Source organism: Tachypleus tridentatus, chromosome 10, assembly GCF_004210375.1.
Source record: "Tachypleus tridentatus isolate NWPU-2018 chromosome 10, ASM421037v1, whole genome shotgun sequence".
Taxonomy (NCBI): domain Eukaryota; kingdom Metazoa; phylum Arthropoda; class Merostomata; order Xiphosura; family Limulidae; genus Tachypleus; species Tachypleus tridentatus.
This window is the reverse complement of record NC_134834.1, coordinates 118,316,022-118,342,195: the sequence shown is the minus strand read 5'-3', so window position 1 is coordinate 118,342,195 and position 26,174 is coordinate 118,316,022. Positions and strand designations below refer to the sequence as shown.

The window sequence follows — 26,174 nt, the reverse complement described above, 5'->3', positions numbered from 1 at the left end:
ATACCTTATTGTACATTATGTATCCCTTTACTTACATACCTTACTGTTAATTATGTATCCCTTTAATTTCCATACCTTACTATAAATTATGTATCCCTTTAATTTCCATACCTTACTATAAATTATGTATCCCTTTAATTTCCATACCTTACTATAAATTATGTATGTTTCTATTTACCTATTTTATTTTACACTATGTATCCCTTTATTTACATACCTTATATTACAATATGTATCCCTTTATTTAAATATCTTGTTTATTATGTATCCTTTATTTACCTACGTTATTCTACATTATGCATCCCCTTATTTACATATCTCGTTCTATATTATGTATCCCTTTATAAACATATTTTACTATCCCTTTAGTTACATTCCTTATTGTACATTATGTATCCCTTTATTACATATCTTACTGTACATTATCTATCCCTTTATTTACATACGTTGCTCTATACTATGTATTCTTGTATTTACCTACCTTATTCTACATTATGTATCCCTTTACTTAAATATATTATTGTACATTATGTATCACTTTATGTACATTCCTTATTGTAAATTGTGTATCCCTCTATTTTCTTAGCTTATTATACATTATTTGTCCGTTTATTTATATACCTTGTTGTACAGTATTTATCCGTTTCTTTTACTTAACTTACTCTATATTATGTATCCTTTTATCCGTTTCTTTGCTTAACTTACTCTATATTATGTATCCTTTTTTCTCATACCATTATGTATCCCTTTATTTGCATACCTTATTGTACATTATGTATCCATTTATTTTTCATGGATTATTATACACTATGTATCCCTTTATTGACATACATTATTGTACATTATGCATCCCTTTATTTACATATCTTACTATACTTTATGTATCCCTTTATTTGCATAACTTATTGTACATTATGTATCCGTTGATTTACGCCCTTACTGTTTCTTATATATTTTATATGCCTTTGTTTACATATGTTATAGTACATTATGTATCCTTTATATAGATACCTTAATATACATTGTATATTTTTTTTATTTACGTTATTGTACATTTTGTAACTCTTTCTTTACTTACGTTGTTGTAAATTATGTATACCTTTATTTTCAATGGTTGTTATACATTGTGTCCATTTATTTACATACCTTACTGAGCATTATATATCCCTTTATTTATATACCATACTGTTAATTATGTATCTTTTTATTGACATACCTTATTGTACATTATGTATCCCTTTATTTACCTACTTTACAGTTCATTATGTATCTCTTTATATACATACTTTACCATACATTATGTATCCCTGTATTTGCATACCTTACTATACATTATATATCCCTTTATTTTCCTACCTTATTATATATTATGTATCCTTTTATTTACATACCTTGTTGTACATTATGTATTATTTTATTTACATACCTTAGTGTTAATTATGTATCTCCTTATTTACTTACCTTACTGTATATAATGTATCCCTTTATTTAACTACGTTATTTTACATTGTGTATCCCTCTATTTATATACCATATTGTACTTTATGTATCCCTTTATTTACATTTCTTATTGTACATTATGTGTCCCTTTATTTACATACCTTACTGTTAATTATGTTTTTCTTTATTTACATACCTTATTGTACATACTGTATCCATTTATTTAGATACCTTACTGTAAATTATGTATTCTTTTATATACATACCTTAGTATACATTATGTATCCCTTTATTTACGTATTTTACTGTACATTATGTATCCCTTTATTTACGTATTTTACTGTATATTATGTATTGCTTTCGCATAGTTTTGTGTAATTGTTTATAAATGCGCTTTACTGGTGTACTGTACAAGTAACAATGTGTTTGTCATTATTACACAATAAAACAACATGTATGTAAGTGGTGTTGTCTGGCACATGTTTAACTTGTCAACTGTAGAAGATAACTCGTTTCGCTGGTTTGCATTTCAAGTGATCACTGAGGCTGTCAGTTTTTCAGTCTTATGAATATATTGTTTTATTATTGTGGTTTCTGCGTTTATTCTAACCACTATATTATTACTTTGATTAGCCGGGTAATTTCACTGCTGTTAAGGGTTGAGTGTTAAATTATACTAAGCCATTATTCTTGGCAACTAGCTACTTGTTCGACGTCTCATTGTTTATCTATGTTTGAGGAACTTGTAAGTAGACCTAGCCTGGCCGCTGGCCAATAATAGACCTATCTTCACCACGTTCTCCTTTCCTCGAGGATTAACTAGCTGAAGGACACGTTTACTCTTAGTTCCTGGTCTAAAACGGGTAGCGATTCTGTACATATTGCGAAGAAGTTTAAGTGGGTACGAACTAGGGGTCCAACCACTCATGCGTTCATGAGGGACAGTGACTATCGGTGAGTACAGATATTTAGGTTTAAAATACTCGTTACTGGTAGAACTGTTTCACGTTCGTTCTTCGCTTGTATGGAATTAACAGATCCATATGAAAGAAGACAGATAAATACGTCAGATAAACGTTCGTCACTTGTGTATGGATGGTTTTATTATTGAATTCTTCAGCAAATGATGTCTTTACAGTAACAGATAAATTTCTGCTTATCACTGTTACAACAACATGAAAAGTGTTGTCACTCTGAGTGTAATACAGCAACGTTAAAAATAATGACATTATCAGCGTTGGTAAATAATTTACTATATTATTAAACGACAACTATCGAAATTTAAAAACACCAGTAATGGTGTTGAAACTAAAAAAGATTACAATCTTAAAACACCAGTAATGGTTTTGAAGTTAAAAATATTACAATCTAAAAACACCGATAATGGTGTTAGTGTGTGTGTTTTTTTATTGCAAATCCAAATCAGGCTATCTGCAGAGCCTCCCGAGGGGAATCGAATCCCTGATTTTAGCGTTATAAATCCCGGTGTACTAGCGGGGGGCATTGGTGTTGAAACTAAAAAAAAATTAAAGATACCAGTAACAGTGTTGAAACTAAAAATTATATAGTTAAAGATACTAGTAACAATGTTGAAACTAAAAAATATTATAGTTAAAGATACCAGTAACAGTGTTGAAACTAAAAAATGTTATAAAGATACCAGTAACAGTGTTGAAACTAAAAAAATATTATAGTTAAATATACCAGTAACAGTGTTGAAACTAAAAGATATTATAGTTAAAGATACCAGTAACAGTGTTGATACTAAAAATATTGTAGTTAAAGATACCAGTAACAGTGTTGAAACTAAAAATATTGTAGTTAAAGATACCAGTAAGTGTTGAAACTAAAAAATATTATAGTTAAAGATACCAGTAACAGTGTTGAAACTAAAAAATATAGTTAAAGATACCAATAATCATGTTGAAACTAAAAAAATATTATAGTTAAAGATACCAGTAACAGTGTTGGAACTAAAAAATATTATAATTAAAGATACCAGTAACAGTGTTGAAACTAAAAAATATTATAGTTAAAGATACCAGTAACAGTGTTGAAACTAAAAAAATATAGTTAAAGATACCAATAATCATGTTGAAACTAAAAAATATTATAGTTAAAGATACCAGTAACAGTGTTGGAACTAAAAAATATTATAGTTAAAGATACCAGTAACAGTGTTGAAACTAAAAAATATTATAATTAAAGATACCATTAACAGTGTTGAAACTAAAAAAATATTATAGTTAAAGATACCAGTAACAGTGTTGAAACTAAAAAATATTATAATTAAAGATACCAGTAACAGTGTTGAAACTAAAAAATATTATAGTTAAAGATACCAGTAACAGTGTTGAAACTAAAAAATATTATAATTAAAGATACCAGTAACAGTGTTGAAACTAAAAAATATTATAGTTAAAGATACCAGTAACAGTGTTGAAACTAAAAAATATAATAGTTAAAGATACCAGTAACAGTGTTGAAACTAAAAAAATATTATAGTTATAGATACCAGTAACAGTGTTGAAACTAAAAATATATAATAGTTAAAGATACCAGTAACAGTGTTGAAACTAAAAATATTATAGTTAAAGATACCAGTAACAGTGTTGAAACTAAAAATTGTATAGTTAAAGATACTAGTAACAATGTTGAAACTAAAAAATATTATAGTTAAAGATACCAGTAACAGTGTTGAAACTAAAAACAATATTATAGTTAAAGATACCAGTAACAGTGTTGAAACTAAAAACAATATTATAGTTAAAGATACCAGTAACAGTGTTGAAACTAAAAAATATTATAGTTAAAGATACCAGTAACAGTGTTGAAGCTAAAAAATATTATAGTTAAAGATGCCAGTAATGGTGTTGAAACTAAGAGTAAGGTACATTGTAACATATTGGGGTTTCTCATTTTGTGACTTAATATGGCTTGTATTTTCTTTTCATTTTGGGGTCGATACACTGTGAATTAATGTGGGTTACCTTTTTATCGAGTCGCTTTATCTGAAAGCAAACAGTAGATTGGTTTTGTGAATATATAATAAACAACCTGTCGTTTCTAACACTAAATTTCGTGTATAATGACAGATATGACCGTTCTAATGCAAGGTGAATATTTATTAAATACGTGGAAATGTACAAAACCTAATGTGTTTATAGTGGAACATTTAGACAATAAGTGGATACTGTTTATTGTTTATAGTGAAGAAGGTCAGTGAATAGCTGTTTATAGTGGAACAGCGAGATAACACACAGTGTGTGCTGTTTACTGTCTATAGACGAACAGCCACTGAATCACTGTTTATAATGGAACACACAGTGTGTGCTATTTACTGTCTATAGACGAACAGCCACTGAATGACTGTTTATAGTGGAACACCTAGACAAACAAAGTGGATGCTATAAAGTATATTCTTTATAAGACTGGTTCATGAAACTTTGCAAGGTAACTATACTTCTCTCAAGTGTTAAAATGTGTCGATTCTTTCCAGTTGTTAAGCCTTTTGAAATGATTTTGTCAAGTGACTTCTGATTATTCTGTCGTTTTTCTTTCTGTTCGCCATATTTAATGGTAACACTTTCTGGGATCGTCTTTCATCTTTTTCTAAAGTCTTCCCCAAGTAAAAACAATGTTTCTTGAATCGGATATTTTCTAACATCTTCTTGTTTCTCTTATTTCCTAAAACTGGAAATTCTTGAAATTATCCACTTTTCTTCAAATCAGTGTCTGATGTAAGAAAAATTACCCCAAAACAAGCTCTAAGTTATTGTCAGTTTGGCTTCTTCGTTCTGTACAGAAAGACCATTTGAGCACTTAAGAGAAAAAAAATATATATAATTGAAAATTCTTACAATTATTTGGTTTTTCCAGCTCGAAATTATCAACATAAAAACGTAAAAAAAGAAAGACGAATAAATTAAAACTATAAATCGTTCTTACTGCACTGTTTTTGTTTAGTCTTTAGTATATTACTGTTTGGAAAAGATGTCTAATCTCCCAACTGAATACATTGTTTCCATATTTTCTCTTTGTTTTATCTTTGTTCACTGAAGTATTACACAGTCCGTTTGCTTGTCTTTCCAGTAAATCAGCCCCCACTCTCTGACCCCCACCTGTCTAAGTAAAAGTAATCCATTATTCAGTAGGCGTTAGATAAACAAAACAACCCTGTCACTTGTTTCTTCTCTCCATTCGTGGGAGATGGCTTGAGTTTATTATAATATTGATCGCTGTTTTCGAAGAGATTTTGTCATCCTTATTTCTTGGTCAATCACGCCTTATTTTCCAGTAACAAAACTAAACTTTTTAAAACTTGATTTCTTACAGTTGTAGAACTTAAAAAACAGAACTGACACACATAATTCAATGATGCACACGCAATAATCTGTTTCTAAAGTTATATTTCATGGCAACAAAGTTATTACAATCAGGAAATTATTGCTGAAAGAAGAGATAAACGTTCCGGAAATATGGAAAACAACAAGTTGATGAAACCATTTCACAAATTCTGGTTACATACTGAAAAGTAATTTAAAGTACTACGGGACGCCTGGAGGACTTGTTTGTTTTCAATATAAAGCTAAGAGGCAAAAAAACACATCTTTTTTCAGAGGGTTAACACGAACAAGAAACCGCACCGTTTCTTAGAAGATTAAAGTAACAAAGAAATCACACCGTCTTTTAGAGGATTAAAACAAACAAAGAGACCACACTGTGTCTTAGAGGGTTAAAGTAACAAAGAAAACACACGTTGTTTAACCGGATTAAAATAAACACACCGTATCTTAGCGTGTTAAAGTAAACAAGGAAACCACACCGTGTCTCAGAGGATTAAAATGAAAAAAGAACAATACCCATTAAACACTAAATTGAATTTTAGTTTTCGTCTCAGTGGGGTTTCATACATACTAGTGATCACTTTCTGGATTAAACATACTAGTGAACCCGTTATACCACAAATATACTTGTGATCCCTATATAGATCAAATATACTAGTGATCCCTCTATTGATGAAATATACTGGTGATCCCTTTATGGAAAGATTATACAAGTGACCCGTATATACATCAAATATACTAGTGATCTCTTTATGGATTAAATATACTAGTGAACTCTTTATACATCTGTTATACTCGTGATCCCTGTATAGATCAAATATACTAGTTATCCCTATATGGATTAAATATACTAGTGAACTCTTTATACATCTGTTATACTCGTGATCCCTGTATAGATCAAATATACTAGTTATCCCTATATTGATTAAATATACTAGTGAACTCTTTATACATCTGTTATACTCGTGATCCCTATATAGATCAAATATACTAGTTATCCCTATATGGATTAAATATACTAGTGAACTCTTTATACATCTGTTATACTCGTGATCCCTATATAGATCAAATATACTAGTTATCCCTATATGGATTAAATATACTAGTGAACTCTTTATACATCTGTTATACTCGTGATCCCTGTATAGATCAAATATACTAGTTATCCCTATATGGATTAAATATACTAGTGAACTCTTTATACATCTGTTATACTCGTGATCCCTGTATAGATCAAATATACTAGTTATCCCTATATGGATTAAATATACTAGTGAACTCTTTATACATCTGTTATACTCGTGATCCCTGTATAGATCAAATACACTAGTTATCCCTATATGGATTAAATATACTAGTGAACTCTTTATACATCTGTTATACTCGTTATCCCTGTATAGATCAAATATACTAGTTATCCCTATATGGATTAAATATACTAGTGAACTCTTTATACATCTGTTATACTCGTGATCCCTATATAGATCAAATATACTAGTTATCCCTATATGGATTAAATATACTAGTGAACTCTTTATACATCTGTTATACTCGTGATCCCTATATAGATCAAATATACTAGTTATCCCTATATGGATTAAATATACTAGTGAACTCTTTATACATCTGTTATACTCGTGATCCCTGTATAGATCAAATATACTAGTTATCCCTATATGGATTAAATATACTAGTGAACTCTTTATACATCTGTTATACTCGTGATCCCTATATAGATCAAATATACTAGTTATCCCTATATGGATTAAATATACTAGTGAACTCTTTATACATCTGTTATACTCGTGATCCTTGTATAGATCAAATATACTAGTTATCCCTATATGGATTAAATATACTAGTGAACTCTTTATACATCTGTTATACTCGTGATCCCTATATAGATCAAATATACTAGTTATCCCTATATGGATTAAATATACTAGTGAACTCTTTATACATCTGTTATACTCGTGATCCCTATATAGATCAAATATATTAGTTATCTCTATATGGATTAAATATACTAGTGAACTCTTTATACATCTGTTATACTCGTGATCCCTATATAGATCAAATATACTAGTTATCCCTATATGGATTAAATATACTAGTGAACTCTTTATACATCTGTTATACTCGTGATCCCTATATAGATCAAATATACTAGTTATCCCTATATGGATTAAATATACTAGTGAACTCTTTATACATCTGTTATACTCGTGATCCCTGTATAGATCAAATATACTAGTTATCCCTATATGGATTAAATATACTAGTGAACTCTTTATACATCTGTTATACTCGTGATCCCTGTATAGATCAAATATACTAGTTATCCCTATATGGATTAAATATACTAGTGAACTCTTTATACATCTGTTATACTCGTGATCCCTATATAGATCAAATATACTAGTTATCCCTATATGGATTAAATATACTAGTGAACTCTTTATACATCTGTTATACTCGTGATCCCTATATAGATCAAATATACTAGTTATCCCTATATGGATTAAATATACTAGTGAACTCTTTATACATCTGTTATACTCGTGATTCCTATATAGATCAAATATACTAGTTATCCCTATATGGATTAAATATACTAGTGAACTCTTTATACATCTGTTATACTCGTGATCCCTGTATAGATCAAATATACTAGTTATCCCTATATGGATTAAATATACTAGTGAACTCTTTATACATCTGTTATACTCGTGATCCCTATATAGATCAAATATACTAGTTATCCCTATATGGATTAAATATACTAGTGAACTCTTTATACATCTGTTATACTCGTGATCCCTGTATAGATCAAATATACTAGTTATCCCTATATTGATTAAATATACTAGTGAACTCTTTATACATCTGTTATACTCGTGATCCCTATATAGATCAAATATACTAGTTATCTCTATATGGATTAAATATACTAGTGAACTCTTTATACATCTGTTATACTCGTAATCCCTATATAGATCAAATGTATTAGTTATCTCTATATGGATTAAATATACTAGTGAACTCTTTATACATCTGTTATACTAGTGATCCCTATATAGATCAAACATATTAGTTATCCCTATATGGATTAAATATACTAGTGAACTCTTTATACATCTGTTATACTCGTGATCCCTATATAGATCAAATATATTAGTTATCTCTATATGGATTAAATATACTAGTGAACTCTTTATACATCTGTTATACTCGTGATCCCTATATAGATCAAATATACTAGTTATCCCTATATAGATCAAATACACTAGTGATCCTTTTCTAGGTCAAATACTAGTGATCTCTATCTAGATCAAATACACTAGCGATTCATATACAAATAAAATATACTAGTAATCACTTTATAGATCGAATATACTAGTGATCCCTATATAGTTCAAATATACTAGTGATTTCTTTATGAATTAAATATACTAGTTAACCCTTTATACATCAAATATGCTTGTAATCCCTATATACATCAAATATACAAGTATTCCGTTTATGGATTAAATATAGTAGTGATCACTTCATACATGAAATGTATTTGTGATTCCTTTATAGATTAAATATAGTAGTGATCTCTTTATGGATTAACTATAATAGTGATTTTTTTTTATATATGAAATATACTAGTGATCCGTCTATTTATGAAATTTACTGGTGATCCTTTATGGATTAAATATCCTAGTGATTTCTATATAGATCAAAAAATACTATTGATCCTTTTCTAGGTTAAAAACTAGTAAGCCATATCTGGATCAAATATACTGGCGATTCATATACCGTTAAAATTTGCTAGTGATCTCTTTATAGATCAAATATACTAGTATTCCGTTTATGGATTTAATATACTAGTGAACCCTTTATACATCAAATATACCCGTGATCTTTATATAGATCAAATATACTAGTTATCCCTTTATTCATGAAATATGCGGGTGATACCTTTATGGATTAAATATACTAGTTATCCTTATATAGATTAAATATACTAGTAATCCTTTTCTAGGTCAAAATAGTAGTGATCTCAATATAGATCAAATATGCTAGCGATTAATATACAGATAATATATATTAGTGATCTCTTTTTATAGATCAAATATATTAGTGTTTATTTTTCAGACCAAATATACTAGCAATCCCTTTATAGATCGAATATACTAGTGATACAAATATAGATAAAATATATTAGTGATCCCTATTTACCAGAAATATGATCGTGATCCCTATATAGATCAAATATACTAGTGATCTCTCTATTGAAGATATATACTGGTGATCTCTTTATGGAAAAAATATACAAGTGATCCGTATATACATCAAATATACTAGTGACCTCTTTATGGATTAAATATACCAGTGATCTTTTTATTGATGAAATATACTGGTGATCCCTTTATGGAAAGATTATACAAGTGACCCGTATATACATCAAATATACTAGTGATCTCTTTATGGATTAAATATACTAGTGAACTCTTTATACATCTGTTATACTCGTGATCCCTGTATAGATCAAATATACTAGTTATCCCTATATGGATTAAATATACTAGTGAACTCTTTATACATCTGTTATACTCGTGATCCCTATATAGATCAAATATACTAGTTATCCCTATATGGATTAAATATACTAGTGAACTCTTTATACATCTGTTATACTCGTGATCCCTATATAGATCAAATATACTAGTTATCCCTATATGGATTAAATATACTAGTGAACTCTTTATACATCTGTTATACTCGTGATCCCTATATAGATCAAATATACTAGTTATCCCTATATGGATTAAATATACTAGTGAACTCTTTATACATCTGTTATACTCGTGATCCCTATATAGATCAAATATACTAGTTATCCCTATATGGATTAAATATACTAGTGAACTCTTTATACATCTGTTATACTCGTGATCCCTATATAGATCAAATATATTAGTTATCTCTATATGGATTAAATATACTAGTGAACTCTTTATACATCTGTTACACTCGTGATCCCTATATAGATCAAATATACTAGTTATCCCTATATAGATCAAATACACTAGTGATCCTTTTCTAGGTTAAATACTAGTGATCTCTATCTAGATCAAATACACTAGCGATTCATATACAGATAAAATATACTAGTAATCACTTTATAGATCGAATATACTAGTGATCCCTATATAGTTCAAATATACTAGTGATTTCTTTATGAATTAAATATACTAGTTAACCCTTTATACATCAAATATGCTTGTAATCCCTATATACATCAAATATACAAGTATTCCGTTTATGGATTAAATATAGTAGTGATCACTTCATACATGAAATGTATTTGTGATTCCTTTATAGATTAAATATAGTAGTGATCTCTTTATGGATTAACTATAATAGTGATTTTTTTTATATATATGAAATATACTAGTGATCCGTCTATTTATGAAATTTACTGGTGATCCTTTATGGATTAAATATCCTAGTGATTTCTATATAGATCAAAAAATACTATTGATCCTTTTCTAGGTTAAAAACTAGTAAGCCATATCTGGATCAAATATACTGGCGATTCATATACCGTTAAAATTTGCTAGTAATATCTTTATAGATCAAATATACTAGTATTCCGTTTGTGGATTTAATATACTAGTGAACCCTTTATACATCAAATATACCCGTGATCTTTATATAGATCAAATATACTAGTTATCCCTTTATTCATGAAATATGCGGGTGAGACCTTTATGGATTAAATATACTAGTTATCTTTATATAGATTAAATATACTAGTAATCCTTTTCTAGGTCAAAATAGTAGTGATCTCAATATAGATCAAATATGCTAGCGATTAATATACAGATAATATATATTAGTGATCTCTTTTTATAGATCAAATATATTAGTGTTTATTTTTCAGACCAAATATACTAGCAATCCCTTTATAGATCGAATATACTAGTGATACAAATATAGATAAAATATATTAGTGATCCCTATTTACCAGAAATATGATCGTGATCCCTATATAGATCAAATATACTAGTGATCCCTCTATTGATGATATATACTGGTGATCCCTTTATGGAAAAAATATACAAGTGATCCGTATATACATCAAATATACAAGTGATCTCTTTATGGATTAAATATACTAGTGATTTCTTTATTGAGTAAATATACTAGTGATCACTGCATAGATCAAATATTCTAGTGATCATTTTCTGGATTAAATATACTAATGATTTCTTTATAGATCAAATGTACTAGTGATTCATATACCGATAAAATATACTAGTTATCTTTTTATAGATCAAAGATACTAGTGATTCCTTTATAGATCAAATATACTAGTAATCCACTTACGGATTAAATATACAAGTCAACCCTTTAACATGAAATATACTAGTGATTCCTATATACATGAAATATACTAATGATCCCTATATAGAACCAAAATACTTTTGATTCCTTTATATATTAAATATACTAGTTATCCCTATATGGATTAAATATACTAGTGAACTCTTTATACATGAAATATACTAGTGATCCCTCTATAGATCAAATATACTAGCGATTAATATACAGATAATATATACTAGTGATCTCTTTATAGATCAAATATACTAGTGTTTATTTTACAGACCAAATATCCTAGTGATCCCTTTATAGATTGAATATACTAGTGATACAAATATAGATCAAATATACTAGTGAATCCTATATACCACAAATATGCTCGTGATCCCTCTATTGATGAAATATACAAGTGATCCGTATATATATCAAATATACTAGTGATCTCTTCATGAATTAAATATACTAGTGATTTCTTTATTGTGTAAATATACTAGTGATAACTTTATAGTTCAAATATTTTAGTGATCACTTTCTGGATTAAATATACTGGTGAACACTATACATCAAATATACTCGTGATCCCTCTGTAGGTCAAAATACTAGTGATCCCAATCTAGATCAAATATACTAGCGATTAATATACTGATAATATATACTAGTGATCTCTTTATATATCAAATATGCTAGTGATCTCTTTATAGATCAAATATGCTAGTGACCGCTTTATAGATCAAATATACTAGTAATCCAAATATAGATCAAATGTACTAGTGATCCCTTTATAGAAGAAATATAGTAACGATTTCATTATTGATTAAATATAGTAGTTATACGTTTATGGATCAAATGTACTAGTGATATATTTTCAGAACAAATACACTAGTTGCGTATTTATAGATTAAATATACTAGTGATCCCTATACTAGATATCACTCTATGGTTTAAATATACTAGTGAACTCTTTATACATTAATATACTCGTCATCCCTATATAGATCAAATATACTAGTGATCCTTCTATTTATGAAATATACTGGTGATACCTTATTGGATTAAATATACTAGTTATCCCAATATAAATAAATATACTAGTGATCCTTTTCTAGGTTAAAATACTAGATATCCCTATCCAGATCAAATATACTAGAGATTCATCTTCAGATAAAATATGCTAGTGATCTCTTTAAAGATCGAATATGCTAGTGATCTCTTTAAAGATTGAATATACTAGTGATCTCTTTAAAGATCGGATATACTAGTGATTTCTTTCTTCATTAAATACACTAGTGATCACTTTCTGGATTCAATATACTAGTGAACCCTTTATACATCAAATATACTCGTGACCCTACATAGATCAAATATACTAGTTATCACTATATAGACAAAATATGCTCGTTATCTCTTTATTGATCAAATAGAATAGTGATCCCTAACAGATCAAATTTACTAGCGATTCATATACAGATTAAATATACTAGTGATTTTTTTTATTGATTAAATATACTATTGCTCCCTTTATGGATTAAATATAGTAGTGAACCCTTTATTCATCGAATATATTAGTAATCCCTATATATATTTTTTATGGATTAACTATATTGGTGATCCCTTTATACATGGTATATACTACTGATCGCTATTTAGGTCTAATATACTATTGATCCCTGTATATATTAAATATAATAGTGATTTCTTTATTGATTATATATTCTAGTGACTCCTTTATATATTAAATATACTAATGATCCGTGTATACATTAAATATACTAGTGATCCCTTAATATATTAAATATACTAGGGATCCCTATATATAACGAATATACCAATGATTACTATACAGATCAAATATAGTTCATTTCTTTATAGCTCAAATATACTTGTGATCACTTTATATTAACTATACTAGTGATCACTTTATGGATTAAATATACTAGTTAACCCTTTATACATCAAATATACTACTGATTCCTTTATAGATCAAATATACTAGTTTTCCCTCTATGGATTAAATATACTTGTGATCCTTCTATGGATTACATATAGTATTGATCCATTTATAGATTAAATGTACTAGTGAACCCTATATACATCAAATATACTAGTGATCCTTATATAGATCAAATATACCAGTGATTACTTTATAGATTAAATATACTAATGATCCCTTTATAGACTAAATATCCTATTGACCCCTATATAGATCAAATATATTAGTGATTCCTTTATATATCAAATATACTATTGAACTCTTTATAGATTAAATATACTCGTTATCCATTTATGGATGAAATATACTAGTGAAACCTTTATATATCAGATATACTTCTGATCCCTATATAGATCAAATATACTAATGAACTCTATAGAGATCGAATATACTAGTGATCCCTTTTTGATTATATATAGTAGTGATCCTATATAGATCAAACATATTTGCGATTCCTTTATTGATCAACTATACCAGTGATCCCTTTATAGATCAAATATACTAGTAATCCCTTTAGACGTCAAAAATACAAGTGATCCCTACATAGATCAAATATACTAGTGATTATTTTATAGATGAAATACAGTAGTGAAAATTTTATAGGTCAAATATACTGGTTTCCCTTTCGTGTATTAAATATACTAGTGATCCTTTAATGGATCAAATATACTTCTGATCTTTTTAGAGATTAAATATACGAGTGATCTTTTTATAATCAAATATACTAGTGATTTCTTTATAGATGAAATATGCTAGTGATCCCTCTATACATCAAATATAATAGTGTTTCCTATATAGATTAAATATACTAGTGATCCCTCTATACATCAAATATAATAGTGTTTCCTATATAGATTAAATATGCTAGTGATCCCTTTTACCTCAAATATAATAGTGTTTCCTATATAGATTAAATATACTAGTGATCCCTCTATACATCAAATATAATAGTGTTTCCTATATAGATTAAATATACTAGTGATCCCTCTATACATCAAATATAATAGTGTTTCCTATATAGATTAAATATGCTAGTGATCCCTCTATACATCAAATATAATAGTGTTTCCTATATAGATTAAATATGCTAGTGATCCTCTATACATCAAATATAATAGTGTTCCCTATATAGATTAAATATGCTAGTGATCCCTCTATACATCAAATATAATAGTGTTTCCTATATAGATTAAATATGCTAGTGATCCCTCTATACATCAAATATAATAGTGTTTCCTATATAGATGAAATATGCTAGTGATCCCTCTATACATCAAATATAATAGTGTTTCCTATATAGATTAAATATGCTAGTGATCCCTCTATACATCAAATATAATAGTGTTTCCTATATAGATTAAATATGCTAGTGATCCCTCTATACATCAAATATAATAGTGTTTCCTATATAGATTAAATATGCTAGTGATCCTCTATACATCAAATATAATAGTGTTTCCTATATAGATTAAATATACTAGTGATCCTCTATACATCAAATATAATAGTGTTTCCTATATAGATGAAATATGCTAGTGATCCCTTTATACATCAAATGTAATAGTGTTTCCTATATAGATTAAATATGCTAGTGATCCCTCTATACATCAAATATAATAGTGTTTCCTATATAGATTAAATATGCTAGTGATCCCTCTATACATCAAATATAATAGTGTTTCCTATGTAGATTAAATATGCTAGTGATCCCTCTATACATCAAATGTAATAGTGTTTTCTATATAGATTAAATATGCTAGTGATCCCTCTATACATCAAATATAATAGTGTTTCCTATATAGATTAAATATGCTAGTGATCCCTCTATACATCAAATATAATAGTGTTTCCTATATAGATTAAATATGCTAGTGATCCCTCTATACATCAAATATAATAGTGTTTCCTATATAGATTAAATATGCTAGTGATCCCTCTATACATCAAATATAATAGTGTTTCCTATATAGATTAAATATGCTAGTGATCCCTCTATACATCTGTTATACTGGTGATCCCTATATAGATCAAATGTATTAGTAATTACTTTTTAGATGAAATATACTATTTATCCCTTTGTAGATCAAATATACTAGTTGCCCGTTGATGGATTAAATATATTAGTGAACCCTTTATAGATGAAATATAGTAGTGATCCCTATATACATCAAATATAATAGTGTTTCCTATATAGATTAAATATACTAGTGATCCTTTTATACAATAAATATACTATGGCTTATTCCTTTTTCTACTTTACATTTCATTTGACTCCATTTTTACTTTCAGTGTAGCCTGCTTCACTCTTTACCCCTATTTTAATAAAGTGATTTCCTTATATTTGGTAAGCTGCTTGCTTCATTCCGTATCTCTCTACTTTAATATAGTAGTTTCATTATAATTATTAGGCAGCTTGCTTCTGTCTTTACCTCCCTACTTTAATACAGTAGTTTCATTAAAATCTATAGTCATCCTGCTTCACTCTTTACTTCCCTACTTTAATAAAGTGATTTCCTTATATTTGGTAAGCAGCTTGCTTCATTCCGTATCTCTCTACTTTAATATAGTAGTTTCATTATAATTAGTAGGCAGCTTGCTTCTGTCTTTACCTCCCTACTTTAATACAGTAGTTTCATTAAAATCTATAGTCATCCTGCTTCACTCTTTACTTCCCTACTTTAATATAGTAGGTTAAAATATTTATGTAAAAACTGGTTGTTTTGGTTGAGTAAATATTTATGTAGAGGAGCGAACAACGTTTCGATCTTGTTTGTGAACCTGACCGTGACCAAAGAAGTTCGAAACGTTATTTTGTGTAAATAGTGTTCTTATCTTCCTGTAATTAGTCACTGTATTCTACAGAGTCATGTGAGTTGATTAGCAATTAGTGACTCTATACTACAGTCTTGTGAGTTGATTAACAATTAGTGACTCTATACTACAGTCTTGTGAGTTGATTAACAACTAGTGACTCTATACTACAGTCTTGTGAGTTGATTAACAACTAGTGACTCTATACTACAGTCATGTGAGTTGATTAACAACTAGTGACTCTATACTACAGTCATGTGAGTTGATTAACAACTAGTGACTCTATACTACAGTCATGTGAGTTGATTAACAACTAGTGACTCTATACTACAGTCATGTGAGTTGATTAACAATTAGTGACTCTATACTACAGTCATGTGAGTTGATTAACAACTAGTGACTCTATACTACAGTCATGTGAGTTGATTAACAACTAGTGACTCTATACTACAGTCATGTGAGTTGATTAACAACTAGTGACTCTATACTACAGTCATGTGAGTTGAGTAGTAATTAGTGACTACACTATAGAAGCATGTCACTTGATTAGTAATTCGTGACTCTATACCTCAGAGTCATGGCAGCTGGTTACTAATTAGTGACTGTATACTACAGAGTTATTTGAGTTAAGTAGTAACTAGTGACTATACTACAGAGTCATGTGAGTTCAGTAGTTATTAGTGACTCAAAACTATACAGGCATGCCAGTTGACTAGTAATTAGTGACTGTATACTACAGAAACATATCAGTTGACTAGTAATCAGTGACTGTATACTACAATCATGTGAGTTGAGTAGAAATTAGTGACTATACTACAGACATGTGAGTTGAGTATAAATTAGTGACTATACTACAGTCATGTCAGTTGACTAGTAATTAGTTTTCGTATTCTACTAAGTTGACTAGTAATTAATTACTGCATTACAGTAGTGTGAGTTGAATAGTAATTAGTGACTGTATGCTACAGAAACATGTCAGTTTGCTAATAATTAGTGACTTATACTACAGTCATGTGAGTTGAGTACTAATTAGTGACTATAGTACATAGTCATGTGAGTTGACTACTAATTAGTTTCTATACTATAGTCAAACCAATTTACTAGTAATTAGTCACTCTACGCTACAGAGTCATGTCAAATGACTAGTAATTAGTGGCTATACGACAGTCATGTCATTTGACCAGTAATTACAGTTTGTGTACTAAAATCATGTAAGTTGACTAGTAGTTAGTGACTATACTATTAAGTCATGTGAGTTGACTAGTAATTAGTAACTATACACTACAGAGTCATCTCAGTTAACTAGTAATTAGGGACTCAGTACTACTGAGGCATGTAAGTTGATTGGTAATTAGTGACTATACTAGAGTTCACTTGTATATAGTGACTATACTACAGGGACATGCCAGTTGACTAGTAATAAGTGACTGTATAATGCAGTCATGTCAGTTGACTAGTTATTAGTGACTCACTACTACAGATGCATGTCAGTTGATTAGTAATTAGTAACTCTACTGTGTTGTCATGCAGATGATTAGTAATTAGTCACTATACTACAGTCATATCAGTTCACTAGTAATTAGTGACTATATTACAGAGTCATGTTAGGTGACTAGTAATTAGTGAATCTATATTACATAGTTATGTGAGTTGAATAGTAATTAGTGACTCTATACTACAGAAGCATGCCAGTTGATTAGTCTTTAGTGACTCTATGCCTCTGGGTCATATCAGCTGATTAGTAATAAGTGATTCTATACTACAGAGTCATGCCAGTTCATAAATAATTAGTGACTGTATACTACAGAGACATATCATTTGACTAGTAATTATTGAATGTATACTTTTGAGTCATGTGAGTTGAGTAGTAATTAGTGACTCTGTACTACAGTCATGGGAGATTACTACTAATTAGTGACTAAGCTATAGTGATACCAGTTGGCTAGTAATTAGTGACTCTATAGTACAGTTATGTCAGTTGAGTAGTAATTATTGACTCTATACAACAGAGTGATGTCAGTTGACTAGTAATTAGTAACTGTGTACTACAGAGTCATGGAAGATGACTACTAATAGGTGAGTCTATACTAATAAGTCATGTGAACTGATTAGCAATTAGTGACTATACTACAGTGTCATGTGAGAGGAGTAGTAATTAGTGACTATTCTACAGAGGGATTCGTGTTCACTAGTAATTAGTGGCTCTATTACTCATGTTAGTTGACTAGTAATTAGTGACTATTCTACAGAGGGATTCGTGTTCACTAGTAATTAGTGGCTATATTACTCATGTTAGTTGACTAGTTATTAGTGACTATACTACAGTGTCATGTGAGAGGAGTAGTAATTAGTGACTATTCTACAGAGGGATTCGTGTTCACTAGTAATTAGGGGCTATATTACTCATGTTAGTTGACTAGTAATTAGTGGCTATATTACTCATGTTAGTTGACTAGTAATTAGTGGCTATATTACTCAAGTTAGTTGACTAGTAATTACTGACTATACTATAGATGCATGTCACTTGATTACTACTTAGCGACTCTATACTGCAGAGACATGTGAATGGACTAGTAATTGGTGACTGTATACTACAGTTATATCAGTTGACTAGTAATCAGTGACGCAATACTACAAAGGCACATCAGTTGATTAGTAATTAGTGACTATATACTAGAGAGTCATATGAGTTGAGTCGTAATTAGTGATTCTATATTACAGTCATGTGAGTTGATTAGTAATTAGTAACTCTATACTAGAGGCTTGTCAGCTGATTAGTAATTAGCAACTCTATACTGATTGTCGTGAGTTGAATAGTAATTAGTGACTATACAACAGATGCATGCGTGTTGATTTGTAATTAACGACTCTATAATACAGTCATGTCAGTTGACTAGTAATTAGTGACTGAATACAACAGATGCATGTCAGTGGATTAGTAATTAATGAGTATACTAATGTCATGCCGGTTGATTAGTAATTAGTGACTCTAAACTGCAGAGGCATGTCAGTTAACTAGTAATTAGTAACTGTATATTAGAGTCATGTGAGTTGAGTAGTAATTATTGACTATAGCATAGATGCATGCCAGTTGAATCATAGTAAGTGACTGTATACTACAGAGTCATGTCAGTTGAATAGTAATTACTAGCTCTATACTACAGCCATGTCAGTTGATTAGTAACTAGTGACTTTATACTACAGAGTCATATCAGTCGACTAGTAATTAGTGACTGGCTACTACAGAGTTGTGTCATTTGACTAGCAATTGGTGAATCTGTACTATAGAGGCATGCCAGTTGACTAGTAATTAGTGACTGTATACTAGAGTCATGTCAGTTGACCAGTAATTAGTGACTCAGTACTACAGAGTCATGTGAGTTGACTAGTAATTAGTGAATCTATTCTACAGACATGCCAGTTTAATAGTAAATAGTGAATGTATGCTAGAGACTCATGTCATTTGACTAGTAATTAGTGATTCAATACTACAGATGCATGTCAGTTGATTGGTAATTAGTGACTATAATTACGGAGGTATGCCAGTAGAGTAGTAATTAGTGACTGTGTACCAGAGAATTGTGTCATTGACTAGTGATTAGTGACTCAATACTACAGAGACATGTGAGTTGACTACTAATTAGTGGCTATACTATAGAGTCATCCCAGTTAACTAGTAATCAGTGACTGTATAATACAGAGTGATGTCAATTGAGTAGTAATTAGTGAATATAAAATACAGAATCATGTCAGATGATTAGTAATTAGTGACTTTATACTATAGAGTCGTGAGTTGAGTAGTAATTAGTGACTATACTACAGAGTTATGTGAGTTGACTAGTAATAAGTGACTGTATGCTACAGAGTCATATCAGACGACTAGTTAGTAGTGACTGAGTACTACAGAGGCATGTCAGTTGATTAGTAATTAGTGACTATAGTACAGAGGCATGTGAGTTGATTTGTAATTACTGACTCTATACTACATAGTCATGCCAGTTGGTTAGTAATTAGAGACTGTATATTACAGTCATACCAGTTGATTAGTATTAGTGACTCTATACTACAGAGTCATGCCAGTTGACTAGTAATTAGTGACTCTATACTACAGAGTCATACCAGTTTATTTGTAATTACTGACTCTATACTACAGAGTCATGCCAGTTGACTAGTAATTAGTGACTCTCTACTACAGATTCATGTCAGTTGATTAGTAATTAGTGACTCTATACTACAGACTCATGTCAGTTGATTGGTAATTAGTGACTCTATACTACAGAGTCATGCCAGTTGACTAGTAATTAGTGACTCTCTACTACAGATTCATGTCAGTTGATTAGTAATTAGTGACTCTATACTACAAATTCATGTCAGTTGATTAGTAATTAGTGACTCTATACTACAGAGTCATGCCAGTTGACTAGTAATTAGTGACTCTCTACTACAGATTCATGTCAGTTGATTAGTAATTAGTGACTCTATACTACAAATTCATGTCAGTTGATTAGTAATTAGTGACTCTATACTACAGAGTCATGCCAGTTGACTAGTAATTAGTGACTCTATACTACAGACTCATATCAGTTAAGTAGTAATTAGTAACTCTTTAATTGGCTTTAACGAGAATCTTTCACTGCGTGCTAAACCAGGGCTTTGTATTAACCACACGTTTTTAATATGTATTCTCAAGAACACTTTGATATTATTGACATCTATTTTACTCAACAAAGAGGTTTATTATTAATAACTGTAACAACTCCATTTGCAAGACTAAATTTCGTAATCGTTATTAAATAGACAAAATTAGAATCCGGTTTAAAATTAGTCATTCAAAAGATAGTGTGGTTTGGATAACAATGTAACATACTGTCTGTTTTCATAAGTCATCCAGTTAAAATGATATTTTCCTTTAAATAACGCTGATCATTAAAATAAAACTAGTACGTACGGAAGAACTGTTATGTTTATGCTTAATTTTACCGTTGTATGGTAAAACTTTTAGGTTTAGATGTAATTCAACGATGTATGGTAAAATTATTAGGTTTAGGTGCAGGGGCATAGATTTTCTACACCCGATTGGGGGGGGGGGAGATTTTTGCAACCACTTATGTGGACTGTTCAATTTGCAAATTGGTAATCTGTGATTACGTAAACCTGAAAGCTGTAAACATGCAATCACAAAGTAATCTTGTTGCAAAGATACTTGCATATATACTTAGGCCTACTGACTGATACTTACGAACTATCGCTTAGATCGAAAAGCTTAGAAGCACGCCTATATTAAAGATGTACATTTCGGCTACTGAGAAAGCTTACATCTAGGCCTAATTATGTAATTCGATTGGTAAGAACACGATAATCACAAGAACAAACAAGTTGTAGGCCTGTGATGCAATAAACCAATTCAACAGACCAAAATGAAGGAGGGGATTATTGTATGCACCATACCCCCACCTAATAGGAAGGGGGATATATCCCCCATCCTCCCCAGGATCTACGCTCCTGTTTAGGTGTAATTATAATGTTGTGCAGTAAAACTGTTAGGTTTAGGTTTAATTACGCTATTGTAAAGATAACTAACTGTTAGGTTCAGATGTAATTACATTGTTCTATGGTAAAAGCATTAGGATTAAGTGAAATTGCATTATTGCATGGTAAAACCATTATGTTTAAGTGTAATTACACTGTTGTTAGCAAAACTAGGTGGTCTATATGTAACTACACCGTTGTTGTATAATGAACTAGTGATTGTGGTAAACTTTTATTTGTAGCATAATAAAACTATCGTTCATATTCATAATAGCTCTGCAGTGTAATTTTTGTTGCAAAAGGCTCTGCCGTAAGGCTGGCAAGTCAAAGCACAACTCTCCAACCTGCATGTTTTCCATAAGCCATATATTGTATGAAGAATGTTTCTTTCCAGTGCTATTTTCAACAGTCCGATCTCACAAAAATTCCTAGACAGTCCATTAGTCATTAGTCGACTTGACTGGTATTTTTTTGAATGGAATACTATAACTACCAATACACTTTAATTCGTTGATGGTATTTTCGTGTTATAGGAACATGATACACAAAGTAAGGATGAGTTTATGTTATATCTAAATAAGCAATACGATTTTATTAGATTTATTTTAGAAGTAGAGATAAGTAACTATTTACCTTATATGGTCGTAAAGAATAACGAAACTAAAATGTACTGTCTATCGAAAAGTGTTTGACTGTTCGTAAGCTGCACAATGGGCTATCTGTGCTCTGCCCGCCACCGGTATCGAAACGCGGTTTCTAACGTTGTAAGTCCGCTGTACCACTTGGGGACTATTACCGAAAAACAGCCGATATGAAGATACATGTCAGCTAAAACTCCTGCCACCCTGTATTTGTTGAAACAGTAAAACCTTAACATGTAGGATATGTAGTAACTAATACGTAGAAACTGAGTTTCAACTGTCCCATACAACGGGTATAAAACACCATCAAAAACCTCTTTAACAAAGAAAAAGATGGTGACACTACAGTCTAGGACCCGACCTACCTACGCAATATCTTATTTGAGGTTCAATCGCAACATCGGAATTTCACACACAAAAATGCCCTCGACGATATGTGTACGCAATGAAGGGTACGTGAGAGAATCCTGTTAATATTAGGTCAGAGAATATCAGACATTGTACATAGTTCTGTAAATATTTTAGTAATCGCATTACATGTAACGTTGACTTTCAAATTATAAAATAATTGTCAAGGACTGTAATACCAAAAAATTAATAAATACAAATTAAAGAAGCTAATTTGATAGCAAACAATGATTGTGTTTCTCCTACAAGCATCAATCAAATTCATGAATTCTCCTTTGTACTTGCTGGTTCCTTTCCATAAAAAAAAAAATCAAACCGTGAATTGACTCCAATTTAAACAATAACTTAAATTTAGTTTTTGCTTCTTTAAATTAATTAATTTATTTTTTGTTTATTTTATCTTTCTAGCATTATGTTGATAAACCACAACAAAAACATGGCTTCCTGTGTTTCTTGACCTTGTAAAATTATGTTGCTTTAGTTTATTAGGCTTCGGGTTTCTTGTAAAAAAACTCAGAGCACTTTTCGTTGTTGCTAGGCGACTGGAGATTCGAAATTTTCCGTTAGATTAGTTTGTTTACTAAACGTCTCGCACCTGTAGGTTTACGTGATACAGCCGAAAGCTTGTACACTCAAAGAAGTAAAAAATTATCCAAGTAAATTAATTCATATAAATATGAGTGTCCCACGTCTGAAAAGTTATACATCTTTCAGTTTTTCATTTCTAAATGTGTCGTATAAAGCAAGACTCTAGGTTTGTTGTATACTTCTAGAACAGCTATGGGTTTTCTTTGTTCAAGAGCCCAACTTCTAAGAAGATCAAGGACCCAAATCTTTCTAGATATAGAACCCAAGTTCATGTAGATATAGAATCCAAGTCTATGTAGATATAGAACCCAAGCTTATGTAGATATAGAACCCAGATCTATATAGACATAGAACTCAAGTATGTGTAGATGTAGAACTCACATCTATGAACATATAAAACCCAATTCTATAAGCATATAGAGCCCAAGTCGTTGTAGATAGAGAACTCAATTTTATGTAGATATAAAGCTCAAGTACATGTAGATGTAGAACCCAAATTTATGTTGATATAGAACCCCAAGTTTATGTAGATATAGAACTCCAAGACTATGCAAATATAGAACAGAAGTTTATGTAGATATAAAACCCACGTTTATGTAGATATAGAACTCAAGTCTATGTAGATATATAGAGCCCAAGTTTATGTAAATGTACAACCCCAAGTCTATCTAAATATAGAACCAAGTTCACGTAAATATAGAACCCCACGTTTATGTAGACATAGACCCCATGCCTATGTAGGTATAGAACCGCAAGTTTATGTAGACATAGAACCCCATGTCTATGTTGGTATAGAACCCCATGTCTATGTAGGTATAGAACCCCAAGTTTATGTAGATATAGAACCCCAAGTTTATGTAGATATAGAACCCTAAGTTTATGTAGATATAGAACCCAGCTCTATGTAGATATAGAACTCAAGTATATGTAGATATAGGACCCCAAATCTATGTAGATATAGAACCACAAGTTTATGTACCTATAGAACGCAAGTCTATGTACATATAAAACTTAAATTTATGTAGGTATAGAACCCCAAGTCTATGTAGATATAGAACCCAGCTCTATGTAGATATAGAACCCCTAATCAATGTAGATACAGAACCCAAGCTTATGTAGAAATAGAACCCAGCTATATGCAGATATAGAAACCAAGTCCATGTAGATATACAACCCAAGTTTATGTAGATATTGAACCCAAGTCTATGTACATATAGAACTTAAATTTATATAGATATAGAATCCCAAGTTTATGTAGATATAGAACCTCAAAACTATGAAGGTATAGAACCCAAGTCTATGTAGATATAGAACCCAAGCTTATGTAGATATAGAACCCAGATCTATATAGACATAGAACTCAAGTATGTGTAGATGTAGAACTCACATCTATGAACATATAAAACCCAATTCTATAAGCATATAGAGCCCAAGTCGTTGTAGATAGAGAACTCAATTTTATGTAGATATAAAGCTCAAGTACATGTAGATGTAGAACCCAAATTTATGTTGATATAGAACCCCAAGTTTATGTAGATATAGAACTCCAAGACTATGCAAATATAGAACAGAAGTTTATGTAGATATAAAACCCACGTTTATGTAGATATAGAACTCAAGTCTATGTAGATATATAGAGCCCAAGTTTATGTAAATGTACAACCCCAAGTCTATCTAAATATAGAACCAAGTTCACGTAAATATAGAACCCCACGTTTATGTAGACATAGACCCCATGCCTATGTAGGTATAGAACCGCAAGTTTATGTAGACATAGAACCCCATGTCTATGTTGGTATAGAACCCCATGTCTATGTAGGTATAGAACCCCAAGTTTATGTAGATATAGAACCCCAAGTTTATGTAGATATAGAACCCTAAGTTTATGTAGATATAGAACCCAGCTCTATGTAGATATAGAACTCAAGTATATGTAGATATAGAACCCCAAATCTATGTAGATATAGAACCACAAGTTTATGTACCTATAGAACGCAAGTCTATGTACATATAAAACTTAAATTTATGTAGGTATAGAACCCC

General features: G+C 30.2%; 1 protein-coding gene across 2 annotated transcripts in view; it reads left to right on the top strand.

Annotated features, from left to right (window-relative positions):
* LOC143230165 (zeta-sarcoglycan-like) overlaps positions 1-26,174 on the top strand; it is a 392,495-nt gene that overhangs the window by 24,487 nt on the left and 341,834 nt on the right. Inside the window, exon 1 of one of the 2 annotated variants that reach the window (XM_076463244.1) lies at positions 2,238-2,394. The exons of the other annotated variant lie outside the window; for it this stretch is intronic. Coding sequence (XP_076319359.1) covers positions 2,375-2,394 — 20 coding nt within the window. The 5' untranslated portion in view covers positions 2,238-2,374. Of the gene's footprint in view, positions 1-2,237; positions 2,395-26,174 lie in introns of those variants that run through there. 2 annotated transcript variants of the gene reach the window in all.